Source organism: Physella acuta, unplaced genomic scaffold (genome assembly GCF_028476545.2).
Source record: "Physella acuta isolate Inbredline_101_S28 unplaced genomic scaffold, ASM2847654v3 ptg000698l, whole genome shotgun sequence".
Lineage (NCBI taxonomy): Eukaryota > Metazoa > Mollusca > Gastropoda > Physidae > Physella > Physella acuta.
The window spans coordinates 228,701-248,929 of NW_026732217.1; the positions used below are offsets into that span (position 1 = coordinate 228,701).

General features: G+C 34.7%; 2 protein-coding genes across 4 annotated transcripts; both read left to right on the top strand.

Annotated features, from left to right (window-relative positions):
• The first annotated feature begins 216 nt into the window (after positions 1-216).
• LOC131949470 (uncharacterized) lies at positions 217-7,755 on the top strand. The gene is made up of 7 exons (XM_059311376.1): positions 217-371; positions 2,209-2,472; positions 3,553-3,801; positions 5,663-5,911; positions 6,388-6,636; positions 6,785-6,937; positions 7,468-7,755. The coding sequence occupies exons 1-7, from the start codon at positions 311-313 to the stop codon at positions 7,722-7,724; spliced, it is 1,482 nt and encodes a 493-aa protein (XP_059167359.1). The 5' UTR covers positions 217-310; the 3' UTR covers positions 7,725-7,755.
• Positions 7,756-9,446: 1,691 nt separating this feature from the next.
• LOC131949468 (mucin-2) lies at positions 9,447-20,229 on the top strand. Of its 3 annotated transcripts, none has more exons than XM_059311373.1 (6): positions 9,447-9,704; positions 12,731-14,727; positions 14,977-18,015; positions 18,108-18,189; positions 18,879-19,412; positions 19,643-20,229. In XM_059311373.1, exons 2-6 carry the CDS (start codon positions 13,326-13,328, stop codon positions 19,758-19,760), a joined length of 5,175 nt encoding a protein of 1,724 aa, XP_059167356.1. In that variant the 5' UTR covers positions 9,447-9,704; positions 12,731-13,325; the 3' UTR covers positions 19,761-20,229. The 3 variants fall into 3 exon arrangements, with proteins under 3 accessions (XP_059167356.1, XP_059167357.1, XP_059167355.1); XM_059311374.1 differs by having other exon boundaries at positions 9,447-9,652; XM_059311372.1 differs by lacking the exon at positions 9,447-9,704 and adding an exon at positions 11,541-11,851.

Below are 20,229 nucleotides of genomic sequence, written 5' to 3' on the forward strand. Positions count from 1 at the left end.
TACTTGGCGAGAGCTTTAATATGAGACTAAATACTAAATTATAAATGATTAGGTATTTTGGAGTAGTCTATATATTATTATGCACATATTTTGTGCATACGTATTATATAGATTTAGTGAGACAGCGTCAGAATTTAAACACAAAGGTTATACAACTATTGGAAAAGTATTTTTAGTTCTTTCTCGGAACTGGGTTTATCCGAAAATATATGTACACCTGTACAGATATTAGTATGGTGTAATTTTATTTCTTATGTGAAAATGTTTTTAAAACAGAAGCTCCAGTAGTCTATCAACATCGGAAATCAGAATGGATTGTATTAGAAATTGTTTTTGGATTCTTTTAAGTATGATCACTTTAATCGACGCAGGTAAGGAAATTAGCTGCTTCAGATTTTGACAAAACATGTATTTCCCAGAAAGAGAAAAAAAGAAAAAAAACATTTAAAATAACAAATTTGGAAAATTTGTAGCAAACGTTCATACAATTGTGTGAATACAATTTTTAAAATATTTGTTGTGCTATTGCAGCTACCATAACCCTGACTTTGACCAAAATCATGACACGAATTGCCGTCTCAGACAGTAAAAAAAAAAACAATTTCTTTATTCTAGAGGTGGCTTCCGCCATTTTGGAGTTCATCACCTTGTCCCATGAGTCAGCAAGTTAACGTCGGTTAGTTATGACTCTGTTATGTATGTCGTCATGCTTTTGTTTGTTTTTCTGCAAATTTTTAAATTTTCAAAATCTCCACCTAATCCCTCCCCCATTCCCCCCCCCCCCCCCCCCCACACACACACACTTCCATCGATACACGATGTCACAAAAATTTACCTTACACATTACGTCACACTTCCGTGTCTTAGTCCACCTCCTCTTCCCCTCCCTTTTTTTTATTATTTTATGAATTGTCTCCCTTACGTAAGCGGCTAAAATCCATTTATGTTGTTTTGCTGAAAATATTAATTCAGTCTTTTCCCTTTAAAATGAAATAAAGTAGTACTGTTTACTATTTGCTACCTGTAAATAATGTAAATCAGGCCTAACATTTATTGATACATTTTCTTAACAATTTACATAAAAAATATATTTTAAAGTAGTGTGAAATTTTTTTTTTTTTTTAAGTTTAAAAGTATGACATGTAACTATAGTAACTAAGTCTTTAATATTCAATGGCTATTTCATTCAATTCTTTGTATTTGTTTTTAAATTGCGAACAACGTGAAAATATGCCTCCGTGCTTACCATTTTAACTGGCATAACAGTTTAATATTATGTTCTTAACCGGTCACTACTGTCTTAAGGAGGGGGCATAATAGTTCTGAGTATCAGACTCAAAATCACAGAGTTGTCATCAAGAATGACTACGTAATCGAATAGTGTAGTCGAAAGTAAGTAGTCGAACCTACCCAGGTACAACTCTACTAGCTTAAATGTAAGGCGACTGTATAGCAATGACTGAAGGAAGGAAGGAAGGAAGGACTGACACACTACCAACCGGCTTACATTATAGATATGGAACTTACGTCTCAATCCATTGCTAGTCCGATGTGAAAGAAAAAGAACATTTTTTCCGCCTTAAAGTATTAGGACTGAACTGGTAGTTTACATTTTATTACTGTATCGAGGGACAGAGTGGTTCTTTCTTCTTCTTCTTCTTCTTTCTTAATTTTTAGTTTAGGGATTCCCTCTAACACAATAAAGTATAATGTGTCAACTGGTTATGCGCTATTTAGCCTTTACTCAGATTTCAGCCTGCTTTTCTTTTAGGATTTGCTTCCATAGCCTTTGTCCAACCAAGAACAAACTACAAGGCAGCAGTTGTTTGATTATGGGGTTGTCTTTCATAGAAGAGTTGCTGTCCCCAGGGAACGAACTTCATCTTACCGGGAGTTCGAACTCGGGACTTTGCGGTTTAGCAGCCATGAGCTTAACCAACCCGACTGCTAACCCAAAAGTCTCGAGTTCGGATCACGGGCTTGACATTTTAGAACGTTCTTGAGACCTCCCAGCTCTGATGTGTACCTAACTCACGTTAGGGAAAGTAAAGGTTGCTGGTTATAGTGCTGACCACACTATCATTTTATATTATGACGTCACTGAAACAGATGAAGTTTACTTAACCTGCTCCAAAAATAGTAAAGTATCGACAGGATAACTTAAAGAGATGCGACATTGTATTAAACTTTTTAAAATTTTAATTTCAGCTCCCCCAACTTTGGAAGAACTAACAGCGCTAAAGTGTAACTCAGACAAACCATTCAAGTGTCTGCCATATGGAGTCTGCTACAACGCAGACCAGTTCTGTGTTGCTGGAGATGTCGAGTCGTGTTTCCCTAAAAACATCACCACCGACCAGCTGGAGAACTGGTGCAAGACCACTGGTCAGTTCAGACCCGAGTTGATGAGAGACCCCAAGCTCTGTGCTCTCGCTTGCCAGGCACGGTTCCCCTCACTCAATCTCTCCAACGGTCAGTTGCTGGTTTTTATGTGTCTATTAAAGTGGGAAGTTTAAAGTCGAATTTACATGGTTTTATATGGTTTCCCTTACTCAATCTCTCCAACGGTCAGTTGCTGGTTTTTATGTGTCTATTAAAGTGGGAAGATTTAAGTCGATTTTACATGGATATGGTTTCCCTTACTCAATCTCTACAACGGTCAGTTGCTGGTTTTTATGTGTCTATTTATATGGTTTTATATGGTTTCATTCACTCAATCTCGCCAACGGTCAGTTGCTGGTTTTTATGAGTCTCTATTAAAGTGAGAATTTTAAAGTCGATTTTATTTATTTCCATTCATACTAATTTTAATAATGTGAATATATTCGATTTTGGATACATTTTAGAAAATAATTTGTAACAAGTAAAATTGAAAATAAATGAGTGTTTGTGTTTTTTAAATGTATTTTTGTACAATCTAGTGGAGAGCAGGGAAACAAGTAAATATGACATTTGTGAAAAAGTGTGATACGGTGGATAGGAGTTAAAAAAGTGCCAATTCAGTCTTTGCAGATTAAAAACATTTTTTTATGAATTTTAGCAGGTTTTACTAACATTAAATTGTAATAAAATATGGTCAGTGTATTATATTCCGACTTGTAATTGCTAAAATGTTTAGTATTATTTGGTGAATAGTGTTTTTTAGCACAACAACTGCTTGCAAAAAGTAAATATTACTGGTACGCCTATACAAACGACGAATTAATTGCATTCAAAATAAAAACTGTCAAAAACAAGAACATTTGAAATCGAGGTGGTGGGGGATTCTGAGATGTGGTGTTCACATTGATAAATTGGGGGGGGGGGGATGTTTTTTAAATATGTGACGAAAGGAGGGTGACTGAAGAATTATGTCATTAATAACTAATCGCTAAAGCCGAAACGTTAAATCACAATATGACAAGCTATTATAAAATTGCGTAGCTTGTACTCTTGAATTTTACTTACCAGGAACTGATAACAATTTATATAGCTTTATTTTCTGAATATGTTAGGCTGAAGAATACAATAATACAAATACCGGATTATAACTGGGTTTTTTTTTCTAAATAGCTGTGGATCAACTGGTCAACTTAAAATGTCCACGTGACAGACCGTTAAAATGTCTGCCAGACGGCATCTGTCATGGTTTTGACGAGTACTGTCATGCTGGACAAAACAAATCGTGTTTGGACGTGACGATGTCGGTGGATGAACTGAAGCAGTGGTGTCAAGACGAGGGACAGAGTGACGTCACATTAATGCCGGACCCAGCCTGCAAGTTTGCTTGTCAGGCGAAATTTCCATCGCTGCATCATGAAGGTAACTAAGCAAGATATGTTTATTTAACTTTTAAAACACTTTAGCACATTACAAGTACTGTAAATGGGAGGTACGCATGAGAAAAGCTAAAATGTGAAAATTTGCTTTTTTCAACATTTTTTTACTTTCTCGTATATACGAAGTATAGAGAAAGTCTTGTAATCGTGCAAAAAAATTATTGAGATTTTTAAAAATCCTAAAGTTTTACACCTTCGTGAGTCGGAAAAACATATTTTTGCAATCTTGTCCGTATCTCTGTGTGTATGTGTGTGCATTTGTGTGTTTGTGTGTGTGTGTCCGTAAACATGATAAATTGAGTACTAGGTCTATGAAATTTCATATATAAGTATTTTATCAAAATCGTAGATCCGTATCAACTTTTGATCGCTTTTCGATAACCGGAAATGGTACTTTTTCTACTTTGATTTTTCAAAAGCCTATAACTTGAGTACTATTTCAGATAGGTAAATGAAATTTTTTTTGTAAGTAACATATCTAAATCTCTACCATCTATTAAATTTTTAGTAATTTCGGTTGACCGGAAGTAGTAATTTACGCTATTTCCGATTTCTCAAAAAACGCATGTTAATTTATAAGATACTAATAATATTCCGCACTATAATGCACATTTTGTTTTGACGTTCGCTTGGTGCGCAATTCTTTTTTCTACGAGACTCTATTCTATTTTTAAAAGTTTAAGTAATTAAAAGTCATGTCTATATTCCGAGTTGCCATCCCACGTAGTGTTATATAAGAATATTCGAGAAAGTTTAGGGGAGATCACTCCCGGTTTATTTATTCGTTCAAAAGGGAAAAACATAACATGAAAATTATTTTCTTCAATATTTTTAAAACAATTTTAAAGCAATGTCTCTATAATAATTTTACGTGTTTACATCATTGATAATAGAATTCGAATTGCCTTAAAATAGTGTATTTGATACCGTTAGAAAGCTTCAACTCTTAGAATTTTTTTTAATGTAAATGTAATAAATGTATATGGTTTTTTGTACACATATGTTGTATATATTTAACTATTTGGTCTCCTACATAACTAATATCTCCAATTGTGATGTTTCTTTTTTTTTCTCACGTTACGGATAAACCACACGACTACATAAAGATTTTCTACTTAGATTTAGTTCGAATCTTCATTTTTTTTAATTTTAGCACTTTTGCATTGCTATCAAATATAATTTTTCGATTAAAAATTCAAATTCAGGTGCTCTCCTAAAACGATACGTTTTTTTTCCCGAATGCATTGTAGTTTTACTACAAGTAATGGCTATATATGAATATTTAAATAAAAAGACGGCTTAATTATAACATAAACAGCAAAAATTTAAGTAAACGAAATATAAATCCGAATGGAACATCATATTTTTTTTAGATCTTTAGCCTTATCTAATTGTATTTATTAATCTTCTGTAAGAGGATATAACCAAGCTAGGTTGATTTTGCTGTACATTATAATTAAGCAATGTCCCTTGACTTAGAAAATCGCAAAGTTAATAGAACTGCTTGTTAGACTTACCTGACATTATCGCTAATTACTAGATTTATTTACAAATAAAAAAAACAGTGTAAATTATGGATTTACAATCACTTTTCATTATACCTTAAAAACATTTTTAAACATGAGATACATTCTAAAACTGTGTTTCCAAAAGAATTGTTTTTTTTTAATGTAAAATATGACGTCACACTTTCTTAATACCAGTCGTTTGATCACACTTTCTCTAAAGTGTTATGTCATATATGCACTTACCCAACACAAAATGTACCAGTTCCTTCCAGCAGGAAAAAAATATTCCCAAACAAAAATAAAATTATAAATTCTTGTATTGTTTCCTAACACCAGCTTTGGAGAAACTAGCAAATAAAACGTGCCCACTGGAGAGACCGTTAAAATGTCTGCCTGACGGCATCTGTCACGGTCTGGATGAGTACTGCCATCACGGTGTGGTTACGTCGTGCTTCAACGAGACAATGATGGAGAAAGAACAGTTGCAGTGGTGTATCGATAAGGTAGTGATTAACGTCACTTCTATGCCAGACAAAGCCTGCCAGTTCGCCTGTCCATCTAAATATCCAAACTTATTTCGTGCAGGTAAATTAATTTTTTAAGATATTTTTTAAAACTTGCATTATATGTTGATAATGTAAACTTTAGTTTAGTATCTATAACACTATATCTATATCTGTAACAATAAAGGCGGATGGGCATAGTACTGGCCACACTATCCCTTCATATGCAGCGGTTGTAGAAACAGGTGAACTCTCTATTTTCCATTTTCGGTTTGGTGTCACCTCTTCCCCTGCCATTAATTAACTGGATTAGTTGTTTAAAACAGTAAATTTCACGATTTATTTATTTGGTGTCACTCTCTCTAATGGTATATTCCATTGCGGACAGCATCCCGCCCCGTCTTGTGAAGCCACTAAAAGTCACACATGCGCTTTAAAGAAGTGACTTAAAATTGTTAAATGTTCATGGTTCACATAATTCATTACTCAACGACGTAAATTTAATTACTGCAGTTACTTTGTTGACTAATTAATGCTGTAAGCAACATATTTCAACAGCTTTAGATCAGTTGGCTAATAAAAGATGCCCACAAGAAAGACCATGTAAATGTCTGCTCGATGGCGTCTGCCATGGTTATGACGAGTTCTGCGATGCCGGACGAAAGAAATCGTGTTTTGACGAGAGTATGTCGGAGAATGAAATCCTGCAGTGGTGTCGAGACATAAAACCGAATGACGTCAGTGTGTTTCCGCAATTGTCCTGCACACTAGCCTGTCATGCTAGATTCCATTCTCTCTCTAGTAAAGGTATCTGTTTACTGAATTGATTTATTTGCTATTTCTTTAAATAAAAAACTAAAAAAAATGTCATTTAAATTATTATTTCGTTGTTGTTAGTTTACCTTTTAAAATTTCGATGACATGAAATTTGTTTTACTTTTGTCTATTTAATCAGGTGGTGAAAACGGAATCTGGAGTTATCTGTTTACTGGTTTAGCTGTTTTAGTAATGGCAGCAGCGGGCGTTTTAGTTTGGAAAAAACGAGATCAGATACGTTCTATATGTTCTAGATTTTGGTGTAAACAAGAAACAGAAAATCCAACACCAGGTAGCTGTCTTAAATTTTTTAAAGAATCAGAGGTGTCACATGTTAGGTGTCACATGTTAGGTGTCACATCAGAGGCGTAGCGACGGTGTGGGGAGGGGGTGGGGTATATATGTCCCCAGTCGCCGGCTCTAGGGGCGCCAAAATGGGTTAGAAAAAAAATTAAAAACTCATTTTAGTTACAGCTTTGAATTAGAAATATTTAAAAAATACATGGGGGGGGGGGCGTCAAATTGAAAGTTTGTCCCCGGGCGCCGGGAGGGGTCGCTACGCTTCAGTGTCATATGTTAAATGTCACATGATGCAGAAACTCAACGTGGTGTTACCCACCCCCTTCCCCATCCCCACCCCATTTTTATTATGGAAATAATTGAAAATTATTAATTTTTGATAGTGTTATTACTTTAAATTATTCATTGTTGATAGTATTAATACTTATAATTTTTTTACTTAAAAGTTGCACATAGTTAATACTATCTCTTTATGTTTTCATTAAGGACATTAATTGTAAGCTCGAATTTTTAAAATTGCAGAAAGCAGAGGAGGTGGAATAGAGGAGAATAATGACAACAAGCGAAATAGCAATGGCGAGGGGAGAAGCAGGACACCAAACACTGGAGGTGATATCGGGAGAGTTAAAGCACAAGCATTGATCACTGTCTCGAGAGATAATGCAATACAGTCAGATGAAGCTAACTCTTCCGCTAAAGATCCATTACTTTCAGGCGACTTGAGAGAGAGTGTTCCTAAGCGTGAAATACAAGAAGAGGAACCAGTCGAATTAAAATAATTGCATTGATGACATCCAAGTAGGAATACAAGGGGGTTAAAAATGGAATGAATATTAATACATGTTTACATGTGTAGACTCATCAGTTTAAAAAATGTTATTTCTATGTTTATAATTTTTTAACTGGCGGGTAGTTTTTGAGGAGGATTTTTTCATTCTTTAAATACAATAACTAGTGTGCCTGGTCAATAAAAGATTGGTGACACAACTGCTGTGACAACTGACACCTGTAAGGTGACACCCATTGCGGTATTCATGTCACTCCCACCCCAACTTGTCGTGATATTCAATATGTACTTAAATAGTTTTTAACCCTAATTAACCATTAATTAAACTGACAAAAAGTGTTAATTCTATATATTTTGCAATTTTTTTTTCTTAGTGTCACCCCTTAAATGGTGCCACCCGGTGCGGTCCGCACCCCTCCCCCCTCCCCCGCCTCGCGACGACTCTGGTGATACCTTGATTTGGGCTAGTCTACATTCACAAAGATGAAACCAATGTAATGATATTTGGGAGCGCTACATTCCCTTCATTATCTGCACAACTAATGAAATGTAGCACAATTTTTTTACATAGTTATATATCACTAGTAAGTTAACATCCATTTTGAAGTTTTGATAGCTAATCATCTAAAGACAAATTTAGTTCACGTTGCAATGTCTTCTGGTCATGACCTACATGGCAAGTTAGAAAAAAAGGCGGTTCGGCACTTTATTCGGCAGTAGTTGAAATTTTCACTCGCGAGTTTCGACCCCAAGAGAAGATAAACATGAGGAATCAAGTCAAATAAGATTTTGTAAAGATTTTAGGAGTGTTTTAAAGTATTCTTCTATAACATCCCGAACCATTACATTTCCACATAATAAAATGATAAACACCCTTTACCCTTTGTGTTATTTTTTTAACTCTTTAACTTTAGTTGTGAAATATATGACCCTTGTGGGTCTGATGAAGTGTTGTTGTGGTGATGGGAAAGTTGTGTTTCTTTCAGGCACCTCCTCGAAGCAAGGCTACCCCAACCCTAACCCCCACTCCCGGACAAAATAAATATATATAAACTATTTACTTTAACCAGTGCCCACCCTCCCCCCCCCCCCCCCCACCGAAAAACTTAGTAACTTCCCGAAAATTTAAAATGTACCCCCCCCCCCCCGAATAAAAAGTCAGAAAGAAACACTGGTTTTAGCAGAGTAATGTAGGCAGTGTCGTGTCCTGGTTTTTTTAATGTGTATTTTGTTGTACGGAGTGAACGAGGGTAACAAGGGAAGCGACTGGACGAGTGACAGCGAGTGTGTTGTGAGCAAAAGCAAGGAGGTGTGCAGCAGAGGATGTGGGCGGAGGTTGCGATTAGAACGAGCAGAGTTTCTTTCATGTATCTCTTCGGGGGGGGGGCAAAGTCCCCCCGAAAAAATTCTCCCCCCCCCCCCCCCCCCCGAACGAAATGAAATTTATATAATTTATATAGAAAATATATACTTTTAACAGTGTCCGCCCCCAATCCGAAGAAAGTCTACCGCCTCCCCCCCCCCCCCCCCCCCCGGAGAAAAAAGTCTGGAAGAAACACTGAGTACGAGCAGGAAGTATGTTTTTTAACGTTGTGACCGAGAACTCAGAAAGAGTTTATATAAAACCCACTTGAAGCAACCTAACATCATCGACTTGTGTTGGTAAGAAGTACACACGGCTTAGGTTTAGTGCTACGTAATAAATCGGGAGTTCCCGAAGAAGTACACACTTGGTCCTACTTGTAGATAGAAAACAAATTATTGCAGACGTTTATCGTAGAGGTCAAGGTCTCATTTTCTTGGCTAGGGATATCTATTGCGTAGTGGTGTTCCCTTTTTCTTTAAATCTCTGTTACACTAGGCTCGTTAGAGTGGTGTGCATGCTAGATACAAGTCAGAGACTACACCAGGTTTTATGTGGTGGGTAGGCTACAGACAAATCAAAGGCTACCATATGTGTTGTTATTTTGGTGTGAGTAATTGTGTTTCATAAGATCTCTTACATATTTTAACGACCAATGCTTTTATTAAAGGAGGCAAGTGCTTCTTATATATTTTTACAAGCTTTTATTTGGTTTGCATCGTCTGTTTGTTTGTTTGTTTTTTGTGGGTTTGTGGCAAATCTTGTAACTCCATGTTGACCACTTCCAATGCAGCGATTTCATTCAAACTTTCCAGATACGTTCCGCTTCGATGACAGTACAAGTCTATATAAAAAAATTATTTAATAGTATGTTTAGTTAGTCATTAAAAATTAAGTAAACGGTTTCGAAAATAAGGGGAGATCACAATATTAAATCACTGATTACTATATTCAAGAACAGAAGGGGAGAATACTAGTTAGACGCGACCACCATAACATTCTGGTGAGCTGTGGTTCAGAAGAATGTTTACAATCGTAGCGATGGTCGATCTAGTGGACGCTATTAGGGGCAGATAAATTTTATACGGTTTGAAACAAAGAAAAGGTAATAAGATCTACTTGATCTGGTGGTCCCCTGTCGTATGTAAACTATCGTCACGGATGGCTGCTTTTGCGGGGTAGAGGGGATAATAATGCAAATAATAATCATTAAAAAAGTTTTAAAAAAACCCACGTTTTCTGATTGAACTAAAAAGTAGAAAATAAATGCTATACATGACAATAATGCAAGCGATCACTCTACTATAAGCGATGAAAAACGTGGGGCGCCGAAGTAAAAGTTATATTACTATTGATTAGATAATACTATTGACTTTTATTAGGGAGCTTGTAGAGAGTCAACAGTATTAGAAACTGTAAGAAAATCACGGCGCCCCACGTTTTTGATCGCTTATAGTAGAGTGATCGCTTGCATTATTGTCATGTATAGCATTTATTTTCTACTTTTTAGTTCAATCAGAAAACGTGGGTTTTTTTTAACTTTTTTAATGATTATTATTTTCTACTTTTTAGTCTTTGTCTGTTTGTTTGCATTAAAATCTCATAAAAGTTGTATAGCATTAAAGTCTCGTAAAAAGACAACTCGTAAAAAACATGTTGTGTGAATACGTTACTGACTAGAACACATAGATTTGAGCCCGTGTCGAGTGGGATAGCAATCGTGTGCCCAACCACTCGACCATATCGTCTCCCCCATACTGGCCACCAGTTGTTACGGTTGTTTGAACACAAACACCGCGTGAACACTACACAGTAAGCAAAGAGGGAGAGTACCGAACCTTGTTTTCATCAAATTACAGTTACTGGATTATGTCCCTTTTTCCCCGCGTTTTTTGTACAATTATATAGCTGTCTAAAATGATCAATAAAATGTTTCCATGGATCAATTTAGTAATAATAACAATTGAATATTCTATTGTCATCCAAAACAAAGCATCCCTAAAAATTTCAGCGCGCTAGCTAACTGGGAAGTGCCAGAAATTTCTATCGCAAGATTTGATTGGAAAGACAAACAGAGACGAAAGCAAGTTAAAGAAAACGTGGGGAAAAAAATGTTTTGTTGCAGCATTGGTACATTATACGAAAAAGTAGAAACAAATATAAAAAAAACCTTTCTTATAGCAAGCTTTTAAATGCACTGAAAATAAAATAAAATGAATTTGTTTTCTTTCATAAAAACTGGTTGCTAAAATATGTAAAAGATCTCATGAGTAACCAAAGCTTTTATGAAGGAAAGCAAATTCGTTTGTTTTATTTCTTTTCAGTGCATTTGAAAGTTAACTAATAGACAGTTTTTTATGGGTTTTTTCAGTTCATTTCAAAGGTTTTTATTATATAGATTATTTTGTGATACTTATTAAATGCATTTTCTGTCAGGGTCTTTTATTTTGTACGAACACAGCATAACCTTGACTTCATTATTAAGAAATAAAACCGGGAATTCAAAGGGGGAATCCCCTTACTATAAATTTTGAGTCAAGTGTTTGTGTGCTAGGATAAGGCATGTGTTACGCGAGAGATGTGGGTTGTTTTCATTGGCTGGCTTTAGATTTATTGCTAGCTTCAGGGTTTTACTGCTACACGGTCAGGTCAAACCATCTCGAATGCGATACGAAGTTTAGACGATTTTATTGGATTAGCAAAGATGTGTGTGTGTTATTCTTCGCTGCGTGGTCTTGAAGGCATAGTAAGAAAATGTAAGTTTTATTTAATTAAATCTACAATACATTTATTATGTACCGTTAATTCAAGGCTTTAAAAATTACAAGAAGGCTAGTTTGTAAATATGTAACTCCCCCCCCCCCCCCCCCCACATTGGGGTTTTTATGTTAACTAGTTAGGCAAGTGTCAGCACTTGGTGTCGGGACTATTTTTTAGGGTATGGCTAAAAATTTGATTAGGGTTAGGGTAACGACACTAGAAATTCTAAAGTATAAAGATGAAATGGACTGTATCTCCGTGGGTGGTGGACACGCGGACAGAGGTGTGATTGACTCGCAAGTAGTAAAAACAACAACCTCTAGCTGATCGCCGCTGTGCTTGTTTTTTTTTAAAGATTTTTCAATTTTTGTACATAAATTTAAATTGATGTATAGAAAATTCAATATCAATTATTTCTTTTAAAAAGTACCTTTCTTCAACTAAATATTTTAATGTTTAAATAGTGCATATATCAAAATTAGCCAAAACTAATCATTTTTCACAGAATTTATAATTATATCTTTTAGAAATTATACAAATTACTTCCCTTTATTTAAATAGATACAAAATTATACATCAGAAAGCAAATGTTTTTCATCTTAGTTAATTGACTTAGTTATCGTTCAAGTAATAAAAAAAAATTGACGTTGCATGCATTAAGAAAGTGCAGTACAGACCCCCTGCATCGATCCTGCGACGCCCCTCGGAATTTTAAACATTTGTTTTCTCAGAAACATTCCCAAAGTTTTATGGCGGTCGGATTAATAGTTTAGTAATGCATACAGGATATACATCCACATACTAGCTTTTTAAATTTATAGATAGATAATTTAAAATTCCATTTTTATACATTCACTTTCCCTATTTAACTTCAGGTCATACAGAATGAAAGAAATAAAGTGAAGAAATAAAGTGAAGAATTAAAGTGAAGAAATAAAGTGAAGAAATAAAGTGAAGAAATAAAGTGAAGAAATAAAGTGAAGAAATATAGTGAAGAAATAAAGAGGAGAAATAAAGTGAAGAAATAAAGTGAAGAAATAAAGTGAAGAAATAACATGAAGAAATAACGTGAAGAAATAAAGTGAAGAAATAAAGTGAAGAAATAAAGTGAAGAAATAAAGTGAAGAAATAAAGTGAAGAAATAACATGAAGAAATAAATTGAAGAAATAAAGTGAAGAAATAAAGTGAAGAAATAAAGTAAAGAAATAAAGTGAACAAATAAAGTGAACAAATAAAGTGAACAAATAAAGTGAACAAATAAAGTGAACAAATAAAGTGAACAAATAAAGTGAACAAATAAAGTGAACAAATAAAGAAATAACTTAAAAAACAAAGTAATAATGAGAATATATAAAGCAATAACTTCAACAAGCAAAGGAATCAAGAAAACAAATAAAGAAATAACTTCAACAAACAAACAAATAAAGTTACAAAAGAATCAAGTGTGCAAATAAAGAAATAAACCAAAGATGTCACTGGGAAATCAAGTAGACAACAGCCAGCTAGTAGTTGTAGTTTTAAAAATGTTAAACAACAAGATTAGTACCCAGAGCTCTTTAGTGATATGGCTGTTCTCATTCATTTTCCAATTTCTGGGCTTTCCTAAAAAGCAAGCATTTTTTTGGCAATGTATATTCTACGTTGTTACAAGTTTCATCACATCTGTGGTTCCTGAATACGTAGCAATTTATCTGGAATCTTTAATGTATTGGGTTGGTATCCCCTCTTTGGTATTCTTGTATCATATTCAAACTAGGGTCAACATTTTTTATAGTTCTTACCTCAGGGGTTTTGTTTCTTTTTTTCTGTATATGAGATCCCCCATGCACCAGTTAGCTGAGAAAAATAGCAACACTCTTTTAGAAGACTGTGTTAAGGGGTCAAACAGGTATAAAGATTGTAAGGACTCCTGGGGTTGGACACCTTTACATGTGTGTGCAAAGAACGGGAATACAGAGCTGGGAGCGTTGCTTCTTAAAGAGGGAGCAAATTTAAATACAAAAACCTGGTTTTTTGGAATTGGGAAAACAGCTTTACAAATAAGCGTTGAAAAAGGTCACAAAAGTTTTGTTGATCTATTGATACAAAAGAAAGCGAATGTCAATGAGCGTACTTTTTGGTCAAGAAAAACCGCTTTACATTTGTCTCTCGAAAATGGACATGAAGATGTTGCTGATGCGTTGTTGCGTGCAGGAGCTGATGTAAATCTGGTTGATAGGCAAGGTAAGACAGCTTTCCATTATGCTGCTAGTCGTGGATGTGATAAAATCGTAAAGCTGCTTTTAGAAAGAGGTGCTGTTATTAATAGTAGAAACGAGCATGGAAAGACTGCGTTACACTACTGTGCAGAAACAGCAAATAGCGTCATGACAAATATTTTACAAAAAGCTGGAGCCTCAGCAAACTTAAAAGACAACGAAGGTAAAATACCTTTACACTATGCTGCCATCAAAGGGCGTACAGAAACAGCTTTAACGCTGGTGAAATTTACAGACTTTCTCGATACGACTGACAACTGCGGCAAAACGGCTTTACACTACAGCTCCCAGAGAGGCCTCACGGAAGTCGTGAAGACGTTAGTGGAAGCCGGAGCTGGTGTTGACGTCACTGACCATTACGGGAAAACCCCATTGCACTACAGCGCTGAAGCAAACTATCTTAACGTAATCAGAGTACTCGCCCAGAAGGACGCTAACCTTGACATTGTTGACACTTCCGGTCAGACAGCCTTGGATGTGGCCACGGAAAAATCAAACGATGACGCTGTTGCAGTTCTGAGAAAACACGGCGCTAAGGTGTTGAAACAAAAGAGAAATAAATTCATGGCAGCGTGGAGTTGTACCAGAAGTCTAGTAATTCCATCCACTTGGGGTAAGTTTATTTTCATCTGTCATTTTTGTCTTGTACCCTTCTATTTTTTTTTCAGATTATTGTAAATGAAATATTAAAACAATAGTGTTGCGATTATTTATATGCGATTCTTAACTATAAAACGAAAAGTAGGTAGATCGTATCATTTTTCGCGACTCACATTCAACCATTTCATGCTTTTAATTTTAAAGTAAAATGTAAATACCTAAAGAAAATATCGTCTTAATAGTACACTGATATTTTTTTCAGCTATACAGACAGGATATTCATATCTAGCAAACAGTTTGAAATCAAATTCTCCAAGATCGACAACATCCTCTACAAATACAGAAGTCAAAACACAGCTTAATTTGAATGCTACTGGATCAGAAGTTTCAGCTTCTGAAGATAAAATACTTGATATTGATACAACATCTACAACACCTATTAACATACCATCAAATACTGATACAGCACCAACCACTAATAATGCACCTGTTACAACAGCAACTGCTTTTAGTAGTGAGATACAACCAACGTCTTATATTACACCAAATACTAAAGCCACACCAAATACAACACCAACTAATGATGTACCACAAACTTCTCATACTACACCAAATATTGAAAATACACCAAATATTGAAAATACACCAAATACAACACCAACTAATGATGTACCACAAACTTCTCATACTACACCAAATATTGAAAATACACCAAATATTGAAAATACATCAAATACAACACCAACTAATGATGTACCACAAACTTCTCATACTACACCAAATATTGAAAATACACCAAATATTGAAAATACACCAAATACAACACCAACTAATGATGTACCACAAACTTCTCATACTACACCAAATATTGAAAATACACCAAATATTGAAAATACACCAAATACAACACCAACTAATGATGTACCACAAACTTCTCATACTACACCAAATATTGAAAATACACCAAATATTGAAAATACACCAAATACAACACCAACTTTTGATATACCACAAACTTCTAATACTACACCAAATATTGAAAATACACCAAATATTGAAAATACACCAAATACAACACCAACTTTTGATATACCACAAACTTCTAATACTACACCAAATATTGAAAATACACCAAATATTGAAAATACACCAAATACAACACCAACTAATGATGTACCACAAACTTCTCATACTACACCAAATATTGAAAATACACCAAATATTGAAAATACACCAAATACAACACCAACTAATGATGTACCACAAACTTCTCATACTACACCAAATATTGAAAATACACCAAATATTGAAAATACACCAAATACAACACCAACTTTTGATATACCACAAACTTCTAATACTACACCAAATATTGAAAATACACCAAATATTGAAAATACACCAAATACAACACCAACTTTTGATATACCACAAACTTCTAATACTACACCAAATATTGAAAATACACCAAATATTGAAAATACACCAAATACAACACCAACTAATGATGTACCACAAACTTCTCATACTACACCAAATATTGAAAATACACCAAATATTGAAAATACACCAAATACAACACCAACTTTTGATATACCACAAACTTCTAATACTACACCAAATATTGAAAATACACCAAATATTGAAAATACACCAAATACAACACCAACTAATGATGTACCACAAACTTCTCATACTACACCAAATATTGAAACTACACCAAATATTGAAATCACGCCAAATACAACACCAGCTTCTGATATACCCCACACTTCTGATACAATACCAATTACTTCTATACAACTGCTTTCTCTAACAACAACAATCAAACCATCGACTAATTATATTAATCGCGATACGACACTAACAACTACTACAAGTCGAACTACTGATACACTAAAAACTACGAATACAACACCATCTACAATGCCAAATACTCATATAACACAAACTACTGATAAAACTACTACAAGTCGAACTACTGATACACTAAAAACTACGAATACAACACCATCTACAATGCCAAATACTCATATAACACAAACTACTGATAAAACACCAACTACAACATCAACTAATCATATAACGCCAACTTCTTATGTGCCGCCAACTGTTGATACAACATCAAGTACTGATATAACAGCAACCACTGATACGACAACAACTACTAATACAACGCCATCTACAACATCAATTACTGATAAATTATCGACTGCTGATATACTAACAACTACTGATAAAACACCAAATGCTGATATAACACTAACATCTGTTATACCACAAACTACTGATACAACTCAAATTACGACGCCAACTACTTATATAACACCAACTACGGATACATCCCCAACTACCGATATTTCATCAACTTATGCTATTCCAACAACTACTGATATCCCACCAACTTCTGATATCCCACCAACTACTGATATCCCACCAGCTACTGATATCCCACCAACTACTGATATCCCACCAACTACTGATATCCCACCAACTACTGATATCCCACCAACTACTGATCTAGCACCAACTACTGATATCCCACCAGCTACTGATATCCCACCAACTACTGATATCCCACCAACTACTGATCTAGCACCAACTACTGATATCCCACCAGCTACTGATATCCCACCAACTACTGATATCCCACCAACTACTGATATCCCACCAACTACTGATCTAGCACCAACTACTAATATCCCACCAACTACTGATATCCCGCCAACTACTGATATCCCACCAACTACTGATATCCCACCAACTACTTATCTACCACCAACTACTGATATCCCATCAACTACTGATATCCCACCAACTACTAATATCCCACCAACGTCTGATATACCACTAACTTCTGATATACCACCAACCACTAATACTACAACAATTTCGGCAGCAAAAGCCTTTAGCACATCCACATCAGATCCAAATGTTAATAGCAACACAAGGAATGATAGATCTTCAACACCAATAGCCAGTACCACAACAACAACAAAAAATACCAAATTGACCAATGCTACAGCAACTAAGAACTCGGTTAAGCAAACAATTCAAACTAAGCTCGACCAAAACATTGCACATAATAAATGTACACACATACAATCATCGGAAATGGGCCAACCAAGTCAGAAAAACGCACCAGATAATTTTAGACCACTACACCTTCAAGAAAACTTAACACAACCAAACCTTGAAACGTTTGGGGAGAATGGTCAGACATTCTTTGAAAAACACAAGGATATGTTGGACAACTCAGACGTTATCCAAGAAAGCTCAGATGGAGAAAGTCAAACGAACGGTATGGTAGACTTTCTTTCAATCTGAAACTATCTTAAGTCGTAAGAGTTTTAGTTGTTGATTAGTTAAGTGATGAAACTTGTTTCTGTTTAGATAAGCAAAGTGTGAAGGTCATACAAGAAAAGAATAGCATAAATAGCAAAATGGAAGAAACGAAACGAAAACCAATGCTCAGGTTTGTTAACTATGTAAATTACTTTTCATCGATCTGATATTTGCTATTAAACTGTAATTTCTTTATTTTTTTTAAATTAAATGTAGTATTCATTGGGGCATTAATTTTTTATGAAAACGCTTGTTTTCATTTCTATGTTTGTCAATCCGTTTTGATGGTCAAAGTTTTAATTTTATCCTTAAAATAACAAGTTAAATTCAGTTTCAATAAGGGTTTCTTAGAACAAAAGATACATACGATGCAACTATGCTGGGACAAATCAGCAGATATATATTCTAGCGCCGTATATTGTTCTTTGGAGATCTGTATGAGTTGTGCGTCCTATCCCACAAAAAGTGGTAGTTGGTTATAAAAGCCAAAATGTGAAGCTACGTCTTAATTAGGTAATTATTTGGATTATCCTTGAACTGGTCTATCATTTCACAATCACTGGATAGGGAACATCAATATCAGTGGAATATTTAAAAAAAACGAAAATATAGAGAAGAATTGGCGCTAGAGTGTGTGTTACTGAATTTAAGAAATCAATTCACATACGCTCTTAAAATTGTACAGGTAAATTACATTTCGCTAATTAAGGATCTCTCCTCTAAATTCACTAATTAAAAAATGTAGGAATGATGAAGTGTCTTACTCTTGAATTAAAAAAAAAATTAATATTTATTACATTGAAAAATTTTCCATTCCAGCAAATGGATTAGAACCCGCACTAGTGACGATCGATTAAACGAGACAAACAGCATGAGAAACAGTATGGACGTTGAGAACACAGAAAATGGCGGATATCAACTTTTAAATAGTCGGACAAAAAATGACTCACCAAAATCTACTACAAGATATTTCAAGAAACAGGCCCCAAAGAATAAACTTCACAAGCATTATTACAGTAATGTGGGGCCTCATGCCTACGCCTCCAGGAGAAAATACTTCTGGAAATATAAAGTGAATATTTCATCAAAATATGTCAAGAAAAAAACGAAGAAAACAAATAAAAAGGATATGAATGTTAAAATGAAAATATTGACAAAAGCTAAAGAATTGGATGTCAATTATATCCGGTACCCCAGAGAACCGAAACAAGCCAGATTAAAATCTGTGACGGATATGGATGGTCCTTTACCAGTGTTGGCAGTACAGAATTTGATTGAGCGTGCTCTAAGTACCGAAACAACGAAAATAAAATCTAAAAAACGAAAAGCAAGTGGGATTGGCAAGAGGGTCGTGTGAGTTATACTGCATTGTTTTACTTACATAACCATATATATATATATATATATATATATACATATATATATATATATATATATATATATATATATATATATATATATATATATATATATATATATATATATATATATATATATATATATATATATATATATATATATAGTGTAGTAATTATTTTTATTGATATGCATTTGATTTTTTAGTTTAAATTATTGTGTTTCAGAACTTTCCATCTAAAATACTCCCCAAACATCATACACCATTGCAATCAGTTGAATGTCGAGAATGTGAAATACCTGGCTACTGACAGCAATCAGAACATCTTCATTGGGCACGTCTAGAGTCAGACTGATGACACCACTTATAGTGACACCTAAAAGGTGACATCTTCAGTGGGCATGTCTAGAGTCAGATTGGTGACACCATTTCTGTCACATATGACATCTATATTTTGACATCTTCACGTCTACCATAGAGTGAAGACAGGATGCATACTTTTGCTTCCCTTCGTTTTAAAACACGTCCGTCGATTAATTGGGTTAATGGACGCCAGCGAGAAAAGTCTCAAAGGTATTTGAGAGGTCCATAAATTAAATTTAAATCATGCACTGCGTAGTTACAATTAATATGGTTATAAAATCCTGCCTGTCTGGTTTTTTCGGACTTTAATAAAGATTGGATGTATCTGATGTTTTTAATATTTTCGGTAACTAAATAAAAATAAAAAAACAAAAGCAAAAACAATTTGGTTTTCACGTGTAATAAGGACATAAACAATGACATCCTGCTATTCGATAGGCTGCCATAAAT